General features: G+C 42.7%; 1 protein-coding gene across 5 annotated transcripts in view; it reads left to right on the plus strand.

Annotated features, from left to right (window-relative positions):
• The window catches only part of LOC121522583 (tetraspanin-18-like), a 47,518-nt gene that overhangs the window by 12,248 nt on the left and 14,093 nt on the right, over window positions 1–21,177 (plus strand). For 2 of the 5 annotated variants that reach the window (XM_041807151.1, XM_041807479.1), the window contains exons 2-5: window positions 3,395–3,445; window positions 5,792–5,870; window positions 16,135–16,177; window positions 21,074–21,169. In XM_041807151.1, coding sequence (XP_041663085.1) covers window positions 16,169–16,177; window positions 21,074–21,169 — 105 coding nt within the window. In that variant the 5' untranslated portion in view covers window positions 3,395–3,445; window positions 5,792–5,870; window positions 16,135–16,168. Of the gene's footprint in view, window positions 1–3,394; window positions 3,446–5,791; window positions 5,871–16,134; window positions 16,178–19,403; window positions 19,510–20,708; window positions 20,840–21,073; window positions 21,170–21,177 lie in introns of those variants that run through there. The other 3 variants (XM_041807234.1, XM_041807404.1, XM_041807318.1) reach the window with 3 other exon arrangements.

Below are 21,177 nucleotides of genomic sequence, written 5' to 3' on the forward strand. Positions count from 1 at the left end.
CGTCTGTTGGACACGACGACGTCTTCAGCTGCAAACCATTCATGTCAGGCAACGACACCAGAACATGATGCACAAAAGTATCAGTGAGACCAGTTTTAGTCAGAAGTCATCACACAGACTCCGCCCCTTTGTTTTTAGTCCAGATCAGACCAGATCTATGACGCCATGAGACCTTTAAGTGTTGGTCTGAGACGTTTCTGACAGGGTGGTCTATGATTCGCTCATTAACAGCTGGCTCTAGAGCGTAAGGCACATCATTTATCATCAGCCAATCAGAGCCTTGAAGCCCAGACAGGAAGTCAGCTGTCACTAGGAGTGTGGTGTCAACATCAGCTGTTCTGGTGAAATAGAAGTGCTGGGATGTAAAGTCAGAGTTGTTCCCTCCATAGCAGCAACAACTGAAGCAAGTGTTTGTGATAACTGTCAGTGAGTCTTTCTCATCACTGTGGAGGAATGTTGTCCCATTCTTCTCTACAGAATAGTTTGAATTCAGTCACGTTGGAGGGTTTTCCAGCATGAACAGAGGTGGACTTGCTGGTGTGTTTGGGATAATTGTCCTGCTCCATAACCCAAGTGGTCTTGATCTTTAGGTACTGATAGTTGGACATTCTCCTTCAGGATTTTCTGCTAGAGAGCAGAATTCATGGTTCTAGTGGTCCAGGTCCTGGTCCAGACAGTCATACTGCCACCACCATGTCTGACTGTTGGTCTGATGGTTTGATGAAATGCTGTGTTAGTTTGACTCCAGATGGAACGTGACACACACCTTCCAGAAAGTTCCTCTTCTGTCTGGTCAGTCCTCAGAATATTTTCCCAGAATGCTTTGGGATCATCAGGATGTTTTTAGTCAAACGTGAGATGAGTCTTTGTATTCTTCTTGCTCAGCAGTGGTTTTGGTCTTGGAACTCTCCCATGATGCCGTTGTTGCCCAGTCTCGTTCTGATTGTTGAATCATGACCTCTGACCTTCACTGAGTCAGTGAGGCCTGCAGGTCTTTAGATGTTGTTCTGAGTTCTTCTGGGACCTCCTGGATGAGTCGTCCATGTTCTCTTGGAGTCATGTTGGTAGGCTGACCACTCCTGGGAAGGTTCACCACTGTTCACAGTTTTCTCCATTTGTGGGTAATGGCTCTTAGAGTCCCAAAGCCTTGGAAATGTCTCTGTAACCCTTTCAGACTGATAGATGTCAGAGACTTTGTTCCTCATCTGTTCTTCTTTAGATGGTTCCATGATGTGTTGGAGATCTTTTAGCCTACTTCACTGTCAGACAGGTTCTAGTTAAGGGATTCTGGATCCAGCAGGTCTAGCAGTAATCAGGTCTGGATGTGGATAGTCAAACTGAACTCAGTTTAATAAAAAATGTGTTTAATCACAGATAATTCATGATTTAACAACGGGGGCAATGACATTTTGTCACAGACCCAGGTGGGTTTGGATGACTTTTTATCTTAATAAATGAAATTGTGATTTAAAAACTGACTTTAGTATTTACTCAGGTTATCTTTGTCTGATTGAATTAGTTTGATGATGTGAAACATTAGAGTCGTTGCCATGGAAACGATACTTCTCCTCCAGTTGCAGCGGTGTGATCAGACCCAATGACATCTTGCATGAATGCATCTGAATGTGCTCTGAAAAAGGTTTGATATCCTTAAGCTCAGACTGCAGACAGAGATTTAATTCAGAATATTTACCTCCATTTATATCATGTTTGTTTGAGCCTGGGGTTAAACTCTTCAGATGTGTGGACACTAGGGGTGGAACAAAAAATTGATACACTGAAATAAAATACTTCCTGGCATGATACTTTTATCGATATTTAAAATGCAGTATCGATATTAAATTAATTAATTAATTATTCATTTTGTTGGTGCGGTAGTTTGTGGTGTAATTTCACCCCCTGACTGCTAGTTGGCGGCAGGCATCGCCAGCTGGCAGTTGACTCTTGCCTCTTCTCTCTCGAGACAACGAGATCATGCGAGACTTCCGGTCTGCGTGAGCCGGTGGCTTATAACTGAGCAACTTCTGCTGCATTCATAGTGGATGTGTGGACTTATTTTGGCTTCCAAAACATTAAAAACAGCACAAACTTAGGCAGGAGTTAGACCGTCGTTTGCAAGATATGCCACGCCAGAGTAAAATACTGAGACAACACAACGAATCTACTAGTTAGGCATCATCGCGTTAGCGCTACAGCTAACCACTAATGTCAACAAACAAGCCTGTTGAAGCTACTGCTGGTCTCTACTCGTGCAACCATAATTTTATTTGTCATTTTATTTGTAAGAACCTATCCTGTGTAGTGTCATTAAGAATGACAGTTTTGGTAATACACTAAAGAAACACTGGCCTGTCACATATGCCCCCCGTAGAAACAGTCCATCAGTCCTTAAAGCTGGACGTGACGATCAGCCCGTCTCCCAGAGTCTCCCTCCACAAACACTTGGTCGTTCTGTGATGATATAAAAAACTGATATAACGCGATATATAAAGGATTGGAGAACATTCACTCATATTCATTTATTCCCCTATTCTTTAAAAAAAATCATGGCAGCATTTTAATTTAGTGCAACAAATGGGGAAAATCCTCATCTTCAGATTGAACAAAGATAGTTAAAATGCGAGATGATGCAGGACTACATATTTTTTAAATAGCTTAATTCTACATTGTTAAATTCCACATTAACTTAAAATTATGTAACAAGTTATATTTATATACTACACATATCTATAGACTTTATGCACTTCATATTCAGTATTTAGCTCAGTCTATGTCCAATTCTGTGAAATTGACACTAAATTGTGAATAAACTGAGAAATCCTGCACTTGACCATTTTACAACTATTTTGTATTCTCTAGTTAGACATATTTTTTTATGTATCGTTATACAATTTTCTTGCAATATATTGATTATGGCAGTATCGCAGTATCGCGATAATATCGGTATCGTGGACCATGTATTGCGTATCGTATCGTATCGTGAGGTACCCTGTGATGCCCACCCCTAGTAGACACCTTTATATTTTATGTTATTGCAGCTGTTTAATGCTGAAAATGTCTCAGTTTGAGGTAATAAAGATTGGGTTTTTGTCTGCAGGAATGACAGTAAAGCCATTTTCTCTACACATGATGTATCTGAGGAGGTTCATCGGTCTTTAAACCTCATCCAGATACAGTTTGAACCTCATTTTGGTGACTCTCTGCTCTTCCATGGCTGCTTTCTCTTCTTCACGTGTTTCTGCTCACACTCCTACAGCTTTGTGACAACAGTAGTTGAGGTTGAATCAGGATTAAAACAAACATGAATCATGAGGAGAAACACAGAACATTAACAGGACAGCATGATGAATCACTCTCATCACTGATTCGATCTGTTCTTTCCTCTGTGTTTCAGGTTCTCTAAATCTCTGCAGCAGCTCCATCCATCATGGTTCCACTCCTGCAGGTATGTAGTGGTTACTATGGAAACAGCTGGACACCAGATAGACTTCAAAGCCGGGTCACCGTGGAACAAATCTGTGCAGTTTTAATGAAGAACTCAGGAGTGTTTGAATCATGGGAAATATTGAGACTGAACTTTAGTGCATTAGAGATAAGAGAGATAAGTAATATACAGAAGAATATAGTTTAGCTTTAATACTCTAATAATCACACAGCTGGGTTATTGATCATGCTACAAACAGGATCCATAGACCTGCACTGATGTTAGAGTGAGGAGGCTGACTGGGAATAAAACAATAATAACAAAGACTTAACTGTGGTGGGACTCAGAAAGTCTTCAATATTCAGGTCTGTGTGAGCTGCTTACTGGTGTTAGCATCTTAGCTAACCTGTAGTCCTGCTGTCTCAACAGGTGAGACTTAGGAGCCATTGTTCTCAGTCACTTCAGGAGAGTTAGTCCGCTAAAGCTCTAGGTGGCGCTGCACGCTGCAGTCATCATCAGAACATTTCTACATCCATCAGCGATGATCCAGACACTTTAAACAGGGATTTTTACCACAGGTGAACTGGTTTACCTGGAGAGGGGGGATCCAGATCACTGATGGTCTAGACCAGGGCTCATCAACTACATTTGCACAAGGGCCAGATTTAGTCTCGACAGAAACTCTGGGGGCTGGACTTTCAAATACACAGAAATTAAAGAAATATTTTAGTATGATTTAATGATTGTTGTAGTAGTATTTGTATTTTCTTTCAAACTGCAGGACATTTTTAGTTATTACCAGTGAGATCTATCCCTGTTATATCTATAATGCAGCAGGCCACAGTGCTGACAACAGAGTTGGCTGGGCCCCTGAAAATCCCAGAGAATGGGCCCTCCACAACTGTGATTTAACACCAATATTAACTCATTTTTGACACTTTTCACTCTTTTTTGATACTTTTTGCCTCTTTGTCTCTTTGATCCAATTTTTGCAAGATTGTAACCCTTTGGAACCACTTTTCCTGCAAGTTTTATCCCCTTGGTGCCACTCTTATCCATTTTTTTCAACATTTTTTGCAACTTTAAAAGCAATTTTTGCCACTTTTATCCCATTTAAGACACTTTTTGCCACTTTTACCAATTTTTTTTTACCAATTTTAACCACTTAACCTATATTGTTTTATACCCTTTGGGCCACTCTTTTATCCATTTCTGCCACTTTTCTTCTGTTTTGCCATTTTTTAACCTGTTTTATTACGTATTTGCACTATTTTTTGTCATTTGTAACCAATTTTTGATACTTTTTGCCCCTTTTTTCCTTTTTTTTAACCAATTTTTGCCACATTTTGACCCCTTTTCACCACTTTTTTTAAACCAATTTTTATCCCTTTGTGCCACTCCACAGCCCATTTTGCCACTTACCACCCATTTTTGCTACTCTTCAACCCCTTTTCACCAATTTACCTGGCCATTTTTGCAGCACTTCTGCCAACATTAACCCTTTTTTTTTTTTTTTTTTTTTTTTTTTTTTTAATCTACTAATTATGACAGTAAATTTCTGTAAAACAGATCACATGTTAAGTCTTTCTAAAACTATTTAAATTATTAATTGTTTTGGGGTGGATTTAACAGCTGCAGAAATTTAAAGCCAAAGGAATCTCCTAAAACCACAACATCTTCTTTTCCTCCTTTTCTGAATTTAATGATCTTTCAGGGGCCACACAGGAAGCTTTGGGGGGCCTGATATGGCCCCCAGGCCACCAGCTGATGATCAGTGGTCTAGACAGATGAAGAGAGACCAGCGACTAGAGGACTGTAGGACTGAGCTAAGAGGCTTGCTAAGCCTCTTGAACAGCTTTTCTTCCTAGTTATGTCATGAGAGCCACCCTGCTTTCATCCTTTTCTGTTGTTATTTAATCAACTATGACAAACTGAGTTGAACCAGACTGAGCTGAACCAGACTGGGATGAACCAGAATGAGCTGAACCAGACTGAGCTGAACCAGACTGAGCCAAACCAGACTGGACTGGACCAAATTGAGCCAGACTGGACCAGCACTGAACTTTATCTACTAAATGTGGAGCTTAAAGTGAAACTTGAGGTCAAAATGCATTATCCTGCCCTCATTCATATCCCATTATAAGAGCAGTAAGTGCTTTATTGTCACATTTCTTTACAGTATGCTGTTATTAGAAATCAGCAGCCAGCCCAATGCTGTGCTTTCATCTATTGTCATGTAAATTTGCCACACTGTAATTTGTGCCCAAAACATCATACATGGTGCATACATACAGTATTAGTGGTTATGGTTGAGAAATGCTGCTGACTGATGAAACCTCCACACCTGTCGCTGTGTCTCCTCTGCAGCTGATGTGAGGCAGATCGGGGTCTTAGGACTGAGTCGTCGTTTCTCCTCCGTCACCTGAAGCTAAGAGTCATTAAACAGGTATATATGGTACGATACTTCACAATGCTTCTCTGTCCTTCCCTCACCGTGTTAACTCTACATTTGCTCTCCTGTGCTCTTATCTTATAAACTTCAGAGATTCCAAGTAACTTCATCACAATTTAAGAACGGATTATTGTTCTTAATCTCAGTATTTCTGTAACTAATTCCACCATATTTTTTTAAAAAACTCTTTTTTGTCCTAGACTAAGGGTACATGACTTCCTGTTGTTTTATATACAGACCTGCTTTATTTTGAAATAAAATAAGGAACTTTAGGTAGACTGGAGATTATAACATGAACTAAACCACAGGGAGAGGAAGTTCTGGATCTTAAAGGAAAATAAGTGAACAGTTAAAAAGGTAAATGTTTGATGACTTCTGACTTGGCCACTGAGCTGTCAGAGAGTTTTAAACGGTAAGTGAGTCATTAAAGTTCCTGTAAAGTGATAAAATAAACCTTTACTCTAGGTTTGTTGTATGACCGGCCACTATGTGATGAACCACCAGGCCAAATTTCAGTCATGGAAAACATTTCTAAGTTTATAAAGTTGAGCTTGAAAATCATGAAAAATGAGGCAGTAAAGTCTGCTCTAGGATGGTGTGGGTGTGTCTGTTGAATGAGCTGAAGCCACGCCCACTCAGGAGAAATATGGTGCCCTAAAATAAAAAAATAAATGACTAAATAAATAAACTTCTGAGCAGAGCCCAGTTGCGTGGCTCTGTGCCAGAGCAGAGAGACAGAAGTTAGGGGTTAATTTACTGTTTTCTGGCACAAATCTCTCTGTTATGATACTTTTAATGATCCGTGGGCCACATGGGCTGATAGTTTTGGGAAATTTACCTCCCTGTAAAGAAAAACACAGCATGTAGCTGGCTGTTAATGTTCCATGTTGGCAGTGACATCAGCTGTACTGAGATGACCTGCTCTGTGATTTTACATCATTGTAGTGTCAGGGGGTCAGATTTTTACCCTGCTCAAATTAAACCACGTCAGGAGAGAACTGAACAACTCTCTAACAGTCTAGATATTAAAACTCAGGCTCACATAAATCTCAGTATCTCCACACGTTTACAGCAACCTTATTCCAACATGTCAAGTGTTTTTAGACACACAGGTTGGATTTGACTTTACAAGGACGTGAAGGAGCAGTGATGGACTTATTCTATGTCACTATGGGAGACGCTGACGTGGATTAACCAAGTAAAACATCCACAGATGATGTCTGTAGAGCATTAATGCTGTTTTTGAAGCTGCTTCTTAAAAACACTGAAAGATCAGGTGCTAATGAGCAAATTTAGGGGCTGTCCACACGGAGATGCGTTCAGGTGTGTCCGCAAAAGTTGTATCGTTTCTGCGTTTCATCCACAGGGAAAAGGTGTTTTGGGAGTCAGAAAATTTTGCTTTTTGAAATCCTAGATCCCAGTGTAAACAAATCTGTACAACCACACTCATGATCCTGGGAAACAGAGAACAGCAGATGCCACGTGTTCTTAGATCCACCACGGAGGGAGACCAGGAGGGCCGCTAGGAGAAAGTTCTAGTTTAGAGAAACGTCTGGGTGAGCTTGCACTATAATCTTCTCCTCTGTTTCTGGTGCATTTCTGTGGCAGCCTTACAGCGCCACCTACATGTCTGGTACATCTACTACAGCGTTTCAGTGGTTTTGAATGGTTTTGTGCATACGCGGAGTCTTCTTCAAACGGTGCCAGAATATGCCAGAATTTCGCTCTGAAATATCCACATTCATTAAAATATTACCTCCTATGTTTTATATTTTTAGTTTCTTGCATTGCCTCAGATATTTCCAACATTTTGTAAACCCAGAGAGAGTCTTTATTTTTCTGTTGTACAGGACGTGTGTGGTGAGTCACCCAGGCTCCCCTGAACCCTCCTCTGAGCCCCCTAACGTGTCCCAGCAGAGACCAGGTCTGCTGATCAGCACTCAAACCTTTGTCCCTGACTGTCTTGTTATAAGTTGAGGACTCTGTTCAGTTTAAAGTCCTCTCCTTATGGAGCCAACATGTGGACCTGCTCCTCCTCAGCATGCCGGCTCTTGTTGTGAATAAACGTCTAAAAGAGGGCTTCAGGTGTTCGAATGTCTTTGCTATTTACTCCAGTGTTTTGGATCCAGCAGCTCTTTTCTGATGCGCGTTTCTTTCTTTGTTTTTCTAACTAGTGCTGTGAAGCCAGAAGGCACGTCTGGTGGGAGAACCACCCAGAGTTACGCTGTTCTGAAAGCAGGCGAGTAAGGCTCTCTGTGGTGACAGTTTAGACGCCATCCTACCTGCTGAAAGCCGTCACACTAGAAGAACTCTGAGACGACTACTTTAGGCTGAAAGTTAAATTTACTGTAGTGGATTTAAAGAGTCATGAATGTTATCAGCAGCTCTCAGTATTTTAACCAGTGTTTCCATCAGAGATGAAGGCCTCCTCCTCCTCCTCCTCCTCAGGGCAATGTTTCTAAGAGCTCCAAACTGACCGCCTGTATAATCCAGACCTGTAGCTCAGACTGAAGCATGACGTCTGCTCTGGTAGTGAGGACTCTTGGCCTTTAGGTTTCTGTTGAATAATTAAACGATGAATTTTAAATCTATTTTCAGACTTTTCCCCCGGTGCTCAGTCAGCACTCGACATTACATCACCTTGTCCTCGAGTCACCTCGGTGAGAGACACGTCATTTTACCACAGAGCTGCGTGACTCAGCCTCCCACAGCCCCAAGACTTCAACGCTTAAGCTCTTAAAAAGGGAGGAATGAGGATATATTTATGCCTACAATCTTACAAAAAACTATCAACATTCTATGTTAAACACAATTGGGAAAAGGAAGCAAATATATCCCTGACAGAGGACGAGTGGCTAAACATATGTCAAATAAACTCCTCCACCAGTTCAATTTGCATGGAAAAATACTATCAGGTTTTTCATAACCCCAAAAAGAACATAGCTACAAGGCAGCAGAACTGAATCTGGATACTGTTGGAGAAAATGTAATAATGTGATGGCTGACCACTGTCATATCTTTTGGGGTTGCCCAGTAATCCAACCATACTGGCTAGAAGTACTTCAAGAAATAAAATCAACTCTTGGTTTTGAAATTGAGTATAACTTGAAAACTGTATATTTGTGCAATCTACCAATTGAACTCAATCCCCAGGACAAGTACCTTCTGAAAATACTACTGATAGCCAGCAAGAAATCAATAACAAGGAAATGGCTTAAGAGGGAACCACCGACAGCGAGAGAGTGGACAGCCACTGTAAAAGAAATATACGAAATGGAAATGCTGACCTTCTCCCTAAGATTCTATGGTCATAAAGCTCAGAAGTATTGGTCGAAGTGGTTATCATATGTAAATGAGAAAATGGTACAGAATAAGGCCTTTTTTGTTTTTCATGCATCTACTCTCTATGCTATGACTGATGTTTAATGCCAACTAGTGTTTTAAGACTGGCGATAAGTCACTCTGGCACTGGGAACTCCCTTTTTGATACCATTGCTCACAAACCTTTCAACAATTTTCGTTCCTCTATCATATTTGTGCCTTATGGTCCTGTCCGAAAAGACAACTTCCCCATTCCCTAAAGTGGATTGGATGGACTTTCACTGGAGAGACTCCCACTCAGGCCTGGCCGGCTCACAACACATGCACACACACATACACACTTTTCCTTTATTCATTTACTTATTTATTTGTACATTGTCTTCCATCCATGGATTGCTGTAACCCTATGCTACACAGAGCAATATTATTGTTTGTTTGTTTTTTTGTCCGTCTTAGATACACCTTACTTTATCTCCCTTGGTGACCTGAATGTTCTGTACAATCTGGTTTATATGTTATGTTCCTTATAAAATTTTAAAACTCTGTACTTAAAAATAAAGTTTAAAAAAAAAGAAGGGAGGAATGGACTTTATTAACCCGGTATTTAAAAGACGAAGACCAGAGGAAGTGGAGCGTCGACTTTCTTAAAGGAAATGTAACTGTGGGCCCACCCTGCTCTCTCTCCTAAATGTGCCAGAACAACTCCTGTTGTAAACTCGTGGTTCTGTTGAACAGCAGACGTCTGTCCCTCCGATTACCTCGAAGGGCTGCCGACTGTCAGCTAATCGATCTGGCTCCTGCAGTTTCCACAGTCCCTCTGTGCCTGGTCCATATATCCAGGAGAGAGAGGACAGATCTCACCTCTATCCCTGCAGCCACACACGCAGTGTTTGGGATCAGGGTTTCTGCAGGCTCTTAAAAGTATTAAAAGTTGAAAAAAGGAGTTTATCCAAAATGAAGGCTTTTAAATCATCTGAGACCATAAGATCCTACAGATGTAGCTGTTTCCTTTTCTATATTTATCAGAGAGGCTGTAGTCTAGTTTTCCTGTTGTGTTAGGTCTAAACACAGAGATCATGATGATCTGACATTAGTCTGCACGCTGGTTTCTTGAGCAACCATGGCGTCCTTAAACCCTGCTGTGTCTCTAGCTAACACGTTACCTGTGTGATGGACTGATGTGGTAAATTAGAGCTTTCTGAGGAGAGGTTGGGGGAGAGGCTAGGGCTGTGAACACTTAACAGCAGGGGTTCTCAACCTTTTCAGCAAGCAACCCCCAAAATAAAGGTGCCAGAGACGGGGGGCCCTCACTGTACCTGAGGGTGGTTGAACAGCCATGGACATTATAGAATAGGCATGTGGAGACAAGGCCGTCCATTAGGGGGAAAATGGGAGAGCTTTCTGGCACCCAGCCAAACTGGGGGTCAGCAAAATCATGGTCCATTGTAAAGTTAAGCTGTGGTATTTTACATGTAACCTGAATAATAACCACTCTTATCAAAGAAACACATTTCAATTCATTTGTGTAGTAAGTAGCCCTCTTAAAAATGTAAATCTTTTTGTTGAAAACAGATTTCAAATATTTTTAAAATAGCTAAAATGGGATAATAATAGCAACAAATGGTGAAAGGTGGTGAAGTTAGATTTTAAAAGTAGCAGAAATGGGTTAGAAATGCCAAAATTAGCTAAAGTGACCAAAAAATAACCAATAAATGGCAAAAATGGGTTAAACTGGCAAATAGAGGCATATTAAGTGCTAAAAGGGGATTGAAAAGTGGCTGAAAAGGTTTTAGGTGGAAAATGGGATGAAAAATGATATAAACTGGCGAAAAAGAATTAACGAGAAACTGGCAAAAATGGGCATACCAAATTATGAAATGTGGCTTAAAAAGTGTTTAAAGGGGTTAATAGTGGCAATAATGTGTCAACAGAGCCAACAATAGGCAAAATGAGTTTTAAGTTCCAAAAATGTATTAAAATGGGCAAAATTGGTGTAATGTGGCATCAGTGTAGTTCAAAAATATTCTTAGTGTTTTTTAAGGCATCTGGAGACCCCCCTCTCATTGTCTTGCGACTCCTGATGGGGTCCTGACCCTAACGTTGAGAACCCCTGCTCTACAGGGCTGTAAATAAAGATCAGCTTTGGCCCCCAGAGTCTGTTCATGTTAGCCCTGCTAATCTCAAAGAAAGCTTTATTTTCATGCAGTAACTTAAACTTCCTGCAGTTTCTTGACTGTGTTGTCACATTTTTATCTTCAGTCTGCACGTGTGTGATTGGATGAACGTTGTGTCTGTCGTGTTTATTATGGGCCAATCAGAGGAAGAAGGCGTAGACACAGTAGGCGTGTGTAGCTGCAGGAGCTAAACTAACATGAGCGGGACATTCAGGTACTGCTGTTGGGTAGATTAAAGTCTCGCTGAAGCTGAAGGAGAAGAGAAAAAAAAAAACCTCTTTCCAGTCTGGTTCTCTGCTTGTCTTTAATGGATAAATGTGGTCCAGCTCTGGTCAAATCGCTGCTTCAGCTGATCCACATTAATCCACGCAGATCTCTTCACTGCTTTTTACAGGTTTGCAGTCACTTCATTTGAACCTTTATGATCCGTCCGGTCATTTCCAGATCAGTCGTTTCCTATCGAGGCTCAGGACTTCTCTCTGTGGTGGTAGAAGGTCGGTACATAAACCCTGTCTGTACCGGGTCAGCGTGGATTATTGAATAACAGGAGACCGCTGATGCTGTCAGTGAAGGGATGTAAGGACAAATGTCTTCAAACTTTTAATTCTGAACGTGGATGGTCCTGAGAAGCTCTTCTTCAGCTTCATAAAACTAACATCAAACACATTTCCTTATTTGTAGGCCTCCGCGGTTTGTCGTTTATGTTGGAGGTAAAGTTTAGGGTCGATTCAGAAGTGTCATGTTTCTGAACAGTTAACAGGAGAAACACACAGCCTCGATCACATCGATTATGTAGTAATCAATCGTTTCACAGGCGTACTGTGGTTAAAATCAGGTCATATGGTTGTCGGTGCTAAAACGAGGTTAGGATTGAACAATGAAGTGACCTGAATTGAAGATCAAACTGCTGCCAGCATACAAACAGGATCAAACCAGACTGAAATAGATGAGAGGTGGAGTCTGTGTGGATGCTGTCCAACAGACAGAGCTGCAAAAACCCTCAAACACAACAGCCCTTCATCTAAATATAGAGAAATACACCAAAATATTCTACACAGAGAGGCAAACTATGGAGGTAGGCTTCAGATCTCTGAGCTTATTGATTTCAGAGGTTTTAGCTTCAATATTCTGCTTGAAACCAAAAGTTTAAAATGATCTTTGGTACTTCATGATCTGTGGTATTAAAAATAATCAAAACCTGAAAGACCAGCAGACCTTCAGTCATATTTCAACCAGAAAGAGAGGGCTCTCTTTAAATTGAACAACAACATTGGGGATCAAAAAGTCTCATGTATGTATAGGCAGGGTGAGAACTCATGATCACTGGTGTTATCATTAGATTAAGGTGGAAAATGCCAGAGGCCTCAGGATAGGGGCCAAGATTGGCAAGAAAACATGAACATAGATTTTGATCATCCAGAGATAATCTCTCAAAGATAACCTGAGTAAATATCAAAGTCAGAGTTTAAACGATGGTTTCATTAATTAAGGGTAAATCCATCCAAACCTACCTGGTCCTATGTCATTACCCCCTAACCCTAACCTGGTGGTTCCATCCTTGGCAGCAACAACTGAAGCAAGCGTTTAAGATAACTGTCAGTGAGTCTTTCTCATCACTGTGGAGGAATGTTGTCCCATTCTTCTTTACATAATAGTTCTAATTCAGCCTCATTGGAGGGTTTTCCAGCATGAACGGCTTGTTTAAGGTCATACCACAGCATCTCAGTCAGATCTAAGCCCAGACTTTGACTAGACCACTCCAGAACCTTCATTTAGTCTTTAGTCCACTCAGAGGTGGACTTGCTGGTGTTTTTGGGATCATGGTCCTGCTCCAGAACCCAAGCAGTCTTGATCTTGAGGTCATGAACAGATGGTTGGACATTCTCCTTCTGGATTTTCTGCTAGAGAGCAGAATTCATGGTTCTAGTGGTCCAGGTCCTGGTCCAGACCATCACACTCCCACCACCATGTCTGACTGTTGGTCTGATGTTCTCCTGTGTTAGTTTGACTCCAGATGGAACGGGACACACACCTTCCAGAAAGTTCCTCTTCTGTCTGGTCAGTCCTCAGAATATTTTCCCAGAAGTCTTTGGGCAGTCTCTTTCTTATTGTTGAATCATGACCTCTGACCTTAACTGAGTCAGTGAGGCCTGCAGGGCTTTAGATGTTGCTCTGGGTTCTTCTGGGACCTCCTGGATGAATCGTCCATGTTCTCTTGGAGTCATGTTGGTAGGCTGGCCACTCCTGGGAAGGTTCACCACTGTTCACAGTTTTCTCCATTTGTGGGTAATGGCTCTCAGCATGGTTTGCTGGAGTCCCAAAGCCTTGGAAATGTCTCTGTAACCCTTTCAGACTGATAGATGTCAGAGACTGTTTCTCATCTGTTGTTGAACTTTATGATGGCTTATTCCTTAATACATGAAATCCTCATTTAGAAATGGAGTTTAGTGTTTACTCAGGTTATCTTTGTCTGATTTTAAACCAGGTTGATGATATGAACATTTAAGTGTGACAGATATACAGAAATAAGGAATCAGGAAGGGTGCACAGACTTAAACCTGTATATCCCAGTTATAAACCAGATGATCTTAGTCTGGTTAGTTGGATCAGGCAGAGGAGAACTCCTGTATGTTGTGGATTTCAGTGTTTTCATAGAACTCATTATATCCACCTACACCTGTTCCTACCTCGGAGCTTCACGAGTGAACCAGGAGAGCAGAGGTGTGTTTTTTGTTCTCACGGTTTGCTTTTTAAACCACTTTGAGATGGAAATGGAACAAAAGCAGGAGGATGGAGAGCACAGAGAGGGTGGAGGTATTTAGCCAGCGCTCAGCTGTGAATGTTGAACAGAAAAGAGAGAAAGAGAGGAGACAGGAGGGTTTCAGGGTGTCAGGAGCTATGTCACCTTAATTATCTGAATAATTAAATGTTTTAAAGAGCCTCTCTGACATGTTTGTCCTCAGTATCTGCTGAGAAGCAGAGAGAAAGAAACACCCAGGAATCTTATCGTGATGTTTGGACAGATAGCAGATTCTTTTACCGTACCGTACCAGCGGTAGCCGAGGCCAGAGGAATCATGTTTTCAGTAGGCATGTGTAACATCAGTTATCTGACTGATATCAGCTCTGCTGACAAACACCAACCAATGCTAATAATGTGGCATTAACAGATACCATTATTTGTTTGGTCCAGTTTAACGGCGGTCTAGTTCACCTGTCTGCTGATTGAGTTTATACAGGAGGAGCGGTCAGCTGATGGACAAACTCTGGACTGTTTTCATGGTCAAACAGGAGATTAATGCTGACATTATGGGAGTGTTAGTGGGGTTATTTAAACTTTGATCATCAGTGCTGCTCTAATTCTTGATACCTGAGGGATCAGAAACTGTGTGTTTATGAGGGGAGATGGTTTATTAACAAGCTACAAATACTGTTCTGGTACTTTAACATTAGCTCCTCTGTCTGTACTCAGTTATTTTGGAGATATATCTTCCTGAGACCTGAGCTTTTATTTGGAATGCATTTTTAGTTTCACCCATTTCTTATTTATCAGTCGGATGATCTGACTAGTATTAAGTCTTTACCAAAACATTATGTCTGCAAATGAGGGCAACAGGCTTGCCTTACAGTGTAACACTCAAAGAAAATAGACTTTAAAATCGTGTGTACATTATGACTGTGTTTTGGCCAGTGGATAGGAGATTGTTCAGTCAGTAAGAAATGGTATCAGTCATTCAGAGACATACAGTAAAGTCCTTTTTCTGATAATGGACCTGATACCTGGCTATAACTAAATTTTGACTAACAGTTCTGGAAATCCCGGAAAAAACTTCCCTTTAAACTAACGAGAGATTCCAGAAAATAAAAAATATCCCTTAAATTACCAAAAATTTCTGTAAAATTAAAAAAATTATTTTAAAATTCCCCCAAATCTTTTCAAATATTCCCCAAATGTTTCAGTTAACTTTTCTGAAAAGGCCTAAAGATTTAAATGAATTTACATAAAGAAAATTCCTGAAAAAATCTAGAAAATTGCCCAAAAATTTCTAATCAAATTAACAGAAATTTACAAATAAATTCCACCCACATTTCCAAGGAAGAAATCCAAACATGGTCCATCCATAATCCAAGCAAATTCCCTAAAAGTTCAATAAAAATTTGGGGAAATTTCAAAGAATATCCCCTCCACACATTTCCAATCAAATCCTCCAAATTTTACAAATAAATTCCTTAAATTTCCATAAAAGTATCCAAAATTAATTCTCCAGATATTCCAAGCAAATAACTCTAAACTTTTATGAAAATTCTGGACAAATACCTCTAAAGTTTGAATACCAGAAATTGTTACCGGGTTGTAGGAAAGTCAAAATGCAGTGATGTCCTCTATTGTGCACGCAGGGTCTCAGGAGGCTATAGTAGGAAGGAGGAAGAGGGAGACCAGAGAATCAGGATGGACTCTGTTGTCCACATAATGCCGACCTGAGAGGGGACACATGAATAACGCCACCTACTGGGTGAAACTGAGTACATACAGCAGTATTAGGAGATTCAGTAACACAGCTTTTATTGTCCTGTTTTTGGTTTGTTTGTCTGAATGACTCATGAGCGTGCAGACATGTGCAGACAGACATGTTTTGAAGTTTTTGTGTTTACGTTAGGGTTTCAGTGATTGGCTGTGCTTTTGTAACTGTACTGTGTTATCAAGATACCTCTGTGTGATAGTTTGATGTTTGTCTGTTTGTACGTGTTGTGTTGTCACATCAGAGCTGAGTGGAACCCAGGAACAATAGCTGCTGTTATGCAAAAGGTAAGAGGGATCTAAACAAACAAACAAACAAACAAACAGACAAACAAACAGGCAGACAGAACCATGTCACTGATGTAGAAGCAGACCAGAGCGAGAGAGAAGAAGAGAGCAGTCACACTCAGAGACGATACCAACAATCATGTCTAATGTGAAAACACTCGTAGACTTGGGAATGTGCTTGTGATGTTTTGGAGGTCAGAGGTCACTACATCCTCATATATTGTGATGTCCCAGTGTACCGTATCTTCTGGTCTCCCTCCCAGAGGAATGACAGCAGCAGGTGGTGGATCTGGGTCTTTATTTTGGAGCTGCTGATGCTGACTGAAGGGACTGAAAAATGTGTGTTAATAATGCTGAGAGCTTCAAAAAACTTATTTTATTAACCCTGACCTCTCCCAAAGAGGCAGCAATTACCCAGAGTGCACTGCTGTCACAAAGCTCCGTTTAATTGAAGAGGCAGAGTGGAGGGTCGTCGTTTTTCTTCATTAAACTAAAAGCTTAAACTGAGGGGGCAGAAATGAGCCGTTAGCACATTAACAACAACACAGCTGCTGGTTTCCTTTACTCAGTGCTGGAAGAAGACTAGAACTACCCCCTTCTTAAAAAGACAAATATTAAAAACATCCTACTCACACCCAAAAGACAAAGAACACGTACGGAAAAAGTAAAGACAACAGTAAAAGAAGAATAGATCAGAGAAACAATCTTTTATCAAACATTCTTCTGTCTGATTATAGATAGATGCATTAAGCTGATGTCTTATCTCCTGTTATTTCAGCCACCAGAGGGCACTGCACAGCAGGAGTAATAGGATAAAACAGAACAGAATTAGATAGAAGAATAAATGTTAGATAACATTTGCACAGGTACAGGACAGTACAGGTACATAAAATCTGTGTGCATTACTCCGCGAGTTAACATAAAAACAACAACAACAGTGAACGGTAAACAGCAGACAGCAGAGAGGGAGGCTGAAGTGACGAACAGCGAACAGCAGAGAGGGAGGCTGAAGTGACTAACAGCGAACAGCAGAGAGGGAGGCTGAAGTGACGAACAGCGAACAGCAAAGAGGGAGGCTGAAGTGACGAACAGCAGAGAGGGAGGCTGAAGTGACGAACAGCGAACAGCAGAGAGGGCGGTTGAAGTGACGAACAGCAAACAGCAGAGAGGGCGGTTGAAGTGACGAACAGCAGAGAGGGAGGCTGAAGTGACGAACAGCAAACAGCAGAGAGGGAGGCTGAAGTGACGAACAACGAACAGCAGAGAGGGCGGTTGAAGTGACGAACAGCAAACAGCAGAGAGGGAGGCTGAAGTGACGAACAACGAACAGCAGAGAGGGCGGTTGAAGTGACGAACAGCAAACAGCAGAGAGGGAGGCTGAAGTGACGAACAGCGAACAGCAGACAGCAGAGAGGGCGGCTGAAGTGACGAACAGCAAACAGCAGAGAGGGCGGCTGAAGTGACGAACAGCAGAGAAGGAGGCTGAAGTGACGAACAGCAAACAGCAGAGAGGGCGGTTGAAGTGACGAACAGCAAACAGCAGAGAGGGAGGCTGAAGTGACGAACAGCAAACAGCAGAGAGGGAGGCTGAAGTGACGAACAACGAACAGCAGAGAGGGCGGTTGAAGTGACGAACAGCAGAGAAGGAGGCTGAAGTGACGAACAGCAAACAGCAGAGAGGGCGGTTGAAGTGACGAACAGCAAACAGCAGAGAGGGCGGCTGAAGTGACGAACAGCAAACAGCAGAGAGGGAGGCTGAAGTGACGAACAGCGAACAGCAGAGAGGGCGGCTAAAGTGACGAACAGCAGACTGCAGAGAGGGCGGCTGAAGTGACGAACAGCAAACAGCAGAGAGGGAGGCTGAAGTGACGAACAGCAAACAGCAGAGAGGGCGGTTGAAGTGACGAACAGCAGAGAAGGAGGCTGAAGTGACGAACAGCAAACAGCAGAGAGGGCGGTTGAAGTGACGAACAGCAGAGAGGGAGGCTGAAGTGACGAACAGCAAACAGCAGAGAGGGCGGCTGAAGTGACGAACAGCAGAGAAGGAGGCTGAAGTGACGAACAGCAAACAGCAGAGAGGGCGGTTGAAGTGACGAACAGCAGAGAGGGAGGCTGAAGTGACGAACAGCGAACAGCAGAGAGGGTGGCTAAAGTGACGAACAGCAGACTGCAGAGAGGGAGGCTGAAGTGACGAACAGCGAACAGCAGAGAGGGAGGCTGAAGTGACGAACAGCAAACAGCAGAGAGGGCGGTTGAAGTGACGAACAGCGAACAGCAGACAGCAGAGAGGGCGGTTGAAGTGACGAACAGCAGAGAGGGAGGCTGAAGTGACGAACAGCGAACAGCAAAAAGGGCGGCTGAAGTGACGAACAGCAAACAGCAGAGAGGGCGGCTGAAGTGACGAACAGCAAACAGCAGAGAGGGAGGCTGAAGTGACGAACAGCGAACAGCAGAGAGGGCGGCTAAAGTGACGAACAGCAGACTGCAGAAAGGGCGGCTGAAGTGACGAACAGCGAACAGCAGAGAGGGAGGCTGAAGTGACGAACAGCGAACAGCAGAGAGGGAGGCTGAAGTGACGAACAGCGAACAGCAGAGAGGGCGGTTGAAGTGACGAACAGCAGAGAGGGAGGCTGAAGTGACGAACAGCGAACAGCAGAGAGGGAGGCTGAAGTGACGAACAGCGAACAGCAGACAGCAGAGAGGGCGGCTGAAGTGACGAACAGCAAACAGCAGAGAGGGCGGCTGAAGTGACGAACAGCAAACAGCAGAGAGGGCGGCTGAAGTGACGAACAGCAAACAGCAGAGAGGGAGGCTGAAGTGACGAACAGCGAACAGCAAAAAGGGCGGCTGAAGTGACGAACAGCGAACAGCAGAGAGGGTGGCTAAAGTGACGAACAGCAGACTGCAGAGAGGGAGGCTGAAGTGACGAACAGCGAACAGCAGAGAGGGAGGCTGAAGTGACGAACAGCAAACAGCAGAGAGGGCGGTTGAAGTGACGAACAGCGAACAGCAGACAGCAGAGAGGGCGGTTGAAGTGACGAACAGCAGAGAGGGAGGCTGAAGTGACGAACAGCGAACAGCAAAAAGGGCGGCTGAAGTGACGAACAGCAAACAGCAGAGAGGGCGGCTGAAGTGACGAACAGCAAACAGCAGAGAGGGAGGCTGAAGTGACGAACAGTGAACAGCAGAGAGGGAGGCTGAAGTGACGAACAGCGAACAGCAAAAAGGGCGGCTGAAGTGACGAACAGCAAACAGCAGAGAGGGCGGCTAAAGTGACGAACAGCAAACAGCAGAGAGGGAGGCTGAAGTGACGAACAGCAGACTGCAGAGAGGTGGTGGATTTAACGTGTTTTTCTTTAAGATGGTATATTGAAGGTGTTAGATTTAACGTGTTTTTTTAAAGTGGTGTATTTAAGGTGGTAGATTTAAGGTGGTAGATTTAAAGTGGTATATTTAAGGTGGTATATTTAAGATGGTAGATTTAAGGTGGTATATTTAAGGTGGTAGATTTAAGGTGGTACATGTCAGGTGGTAGATTTAACGTGTTTTTTTTCTTAGGTAACAGAGCTCTAATGTTCATCTCTAATCCAGAACAGAAACCAATAAATTAAATTATGATCAAAACCCAGACTAATGGGGTGGGGGTTTAGCTCAGCTGGTGCATCATTTAAGAGTCTAGAGCCCTTAACACACTGGTCCCAGGACTGACCCCTAGTCTTGGTACTGTTTGGTGCATGTCCCCCCTCTGTTTCCAGTCTTTCTGCAGCTGTCCAGTCACAATAAAGGGAAAAATCCCCAACAATACTCTGAAGAATCAAGAATGACCACTGCATGTTTTTGTTAAACTGAGCAGAAACAGGAAACAGAAAGTTCTGACTCAGAGCCAGAACGAGAGAACGATGATGATGATGATGAAGGCACTCCATGTGACAGGTGGCTGAATGTTCCTTTAGCTGGTAAACACCATCAGGACCATAGAGAGCACAGTTGGTCCTCTTCACACCCCCGCTGGTCCCCTCAGCCACGCTCATACACCGACACGCCGCCATCAGCTGATCGTCACAGAGACAGACCGTCAGAGTCACGGCCTCGCTAACCGAACGGTCTCTGACGGCGTGTCAGCGAGCAGCGTGGGGGGGCGTGTTGGAGCTCCAGGCTGCAGTAATCATTAACATTTACTCCCTGTTTATTTAATTCATGATCCAGATCTGCTCCAGCATTCTCATACCGACCTGTAATCCTGAATGCTCCTCAACGCAGAGGCCACACCTCAGGCCAGTACAGAGCTGGTCTGGCTGTCTCCATCAGGACCGGGTGGTGGTGTTTGCACCATTAAAGACCAGCTGACCTGATCTGTTGTGTTCTGCTAGTAAACTAAAGCACGGCTGTATTTCCATCTGTCCAGCCTCTCAGAGGGAACCGTGGCTCTTTTCGCAGATCTGGATTATACGCTTCAGTAAAGAGAGCAAATCTTTCAGCGTCCAGACGACTCCAACAACAGAACCATTTAGGCTTTTTTTATCTTCACACAACAAAATGACAAATAAAGAGGAAATGTTCTCTCTCTTCCAGGGTTTAGAACCAGTTTGTCAACGACACATCACAACTCGCCTTGACTTCAGTTCAGTCTAACTCCTGATTGGTTGACTAATCAATGAGCCGGTATGATGAGACTACAGCACACACTGAAGATCAGTCATAGTGACTAAAAGCATTTATTTTTATCTGCCAATCCTGAGAATGATGGGCTACCAGTGGGCTAAAGCTCTGAGTGAGGGGTCTTTATCTTGCAGCTAACCGTATTTTTATCATTGACTAAGCAGCTTTATTAGTGTTTTTTAGGATGTTTCCGTCTGTATGAACCTTCTCTGACTGTTTTATTGTGTTTGTCCTCAGGGACAGGGCAAGGTTTCAGCTGGGGGCTCAGCCATGGAGGGGGACTGCCTCAGCTGTATGAAGTACCTCATGTTCATCTTTAACTTCTTCATCTTTGTGAGTTC

Source organism: Cheilinus undulatus, linkage group 1 (assembly GCF_018320785.1).
Source record: "Cheilinus undulatus linkage group 1, ASM1832078v1, whole genome shotgun sequence".
Taxonomy (NCBI): Eukaryota; Metazoa; Chordata; class Actinopteri; order Labriformes; family Labridae; genus Cheilinus; species Cheilinus undulatus.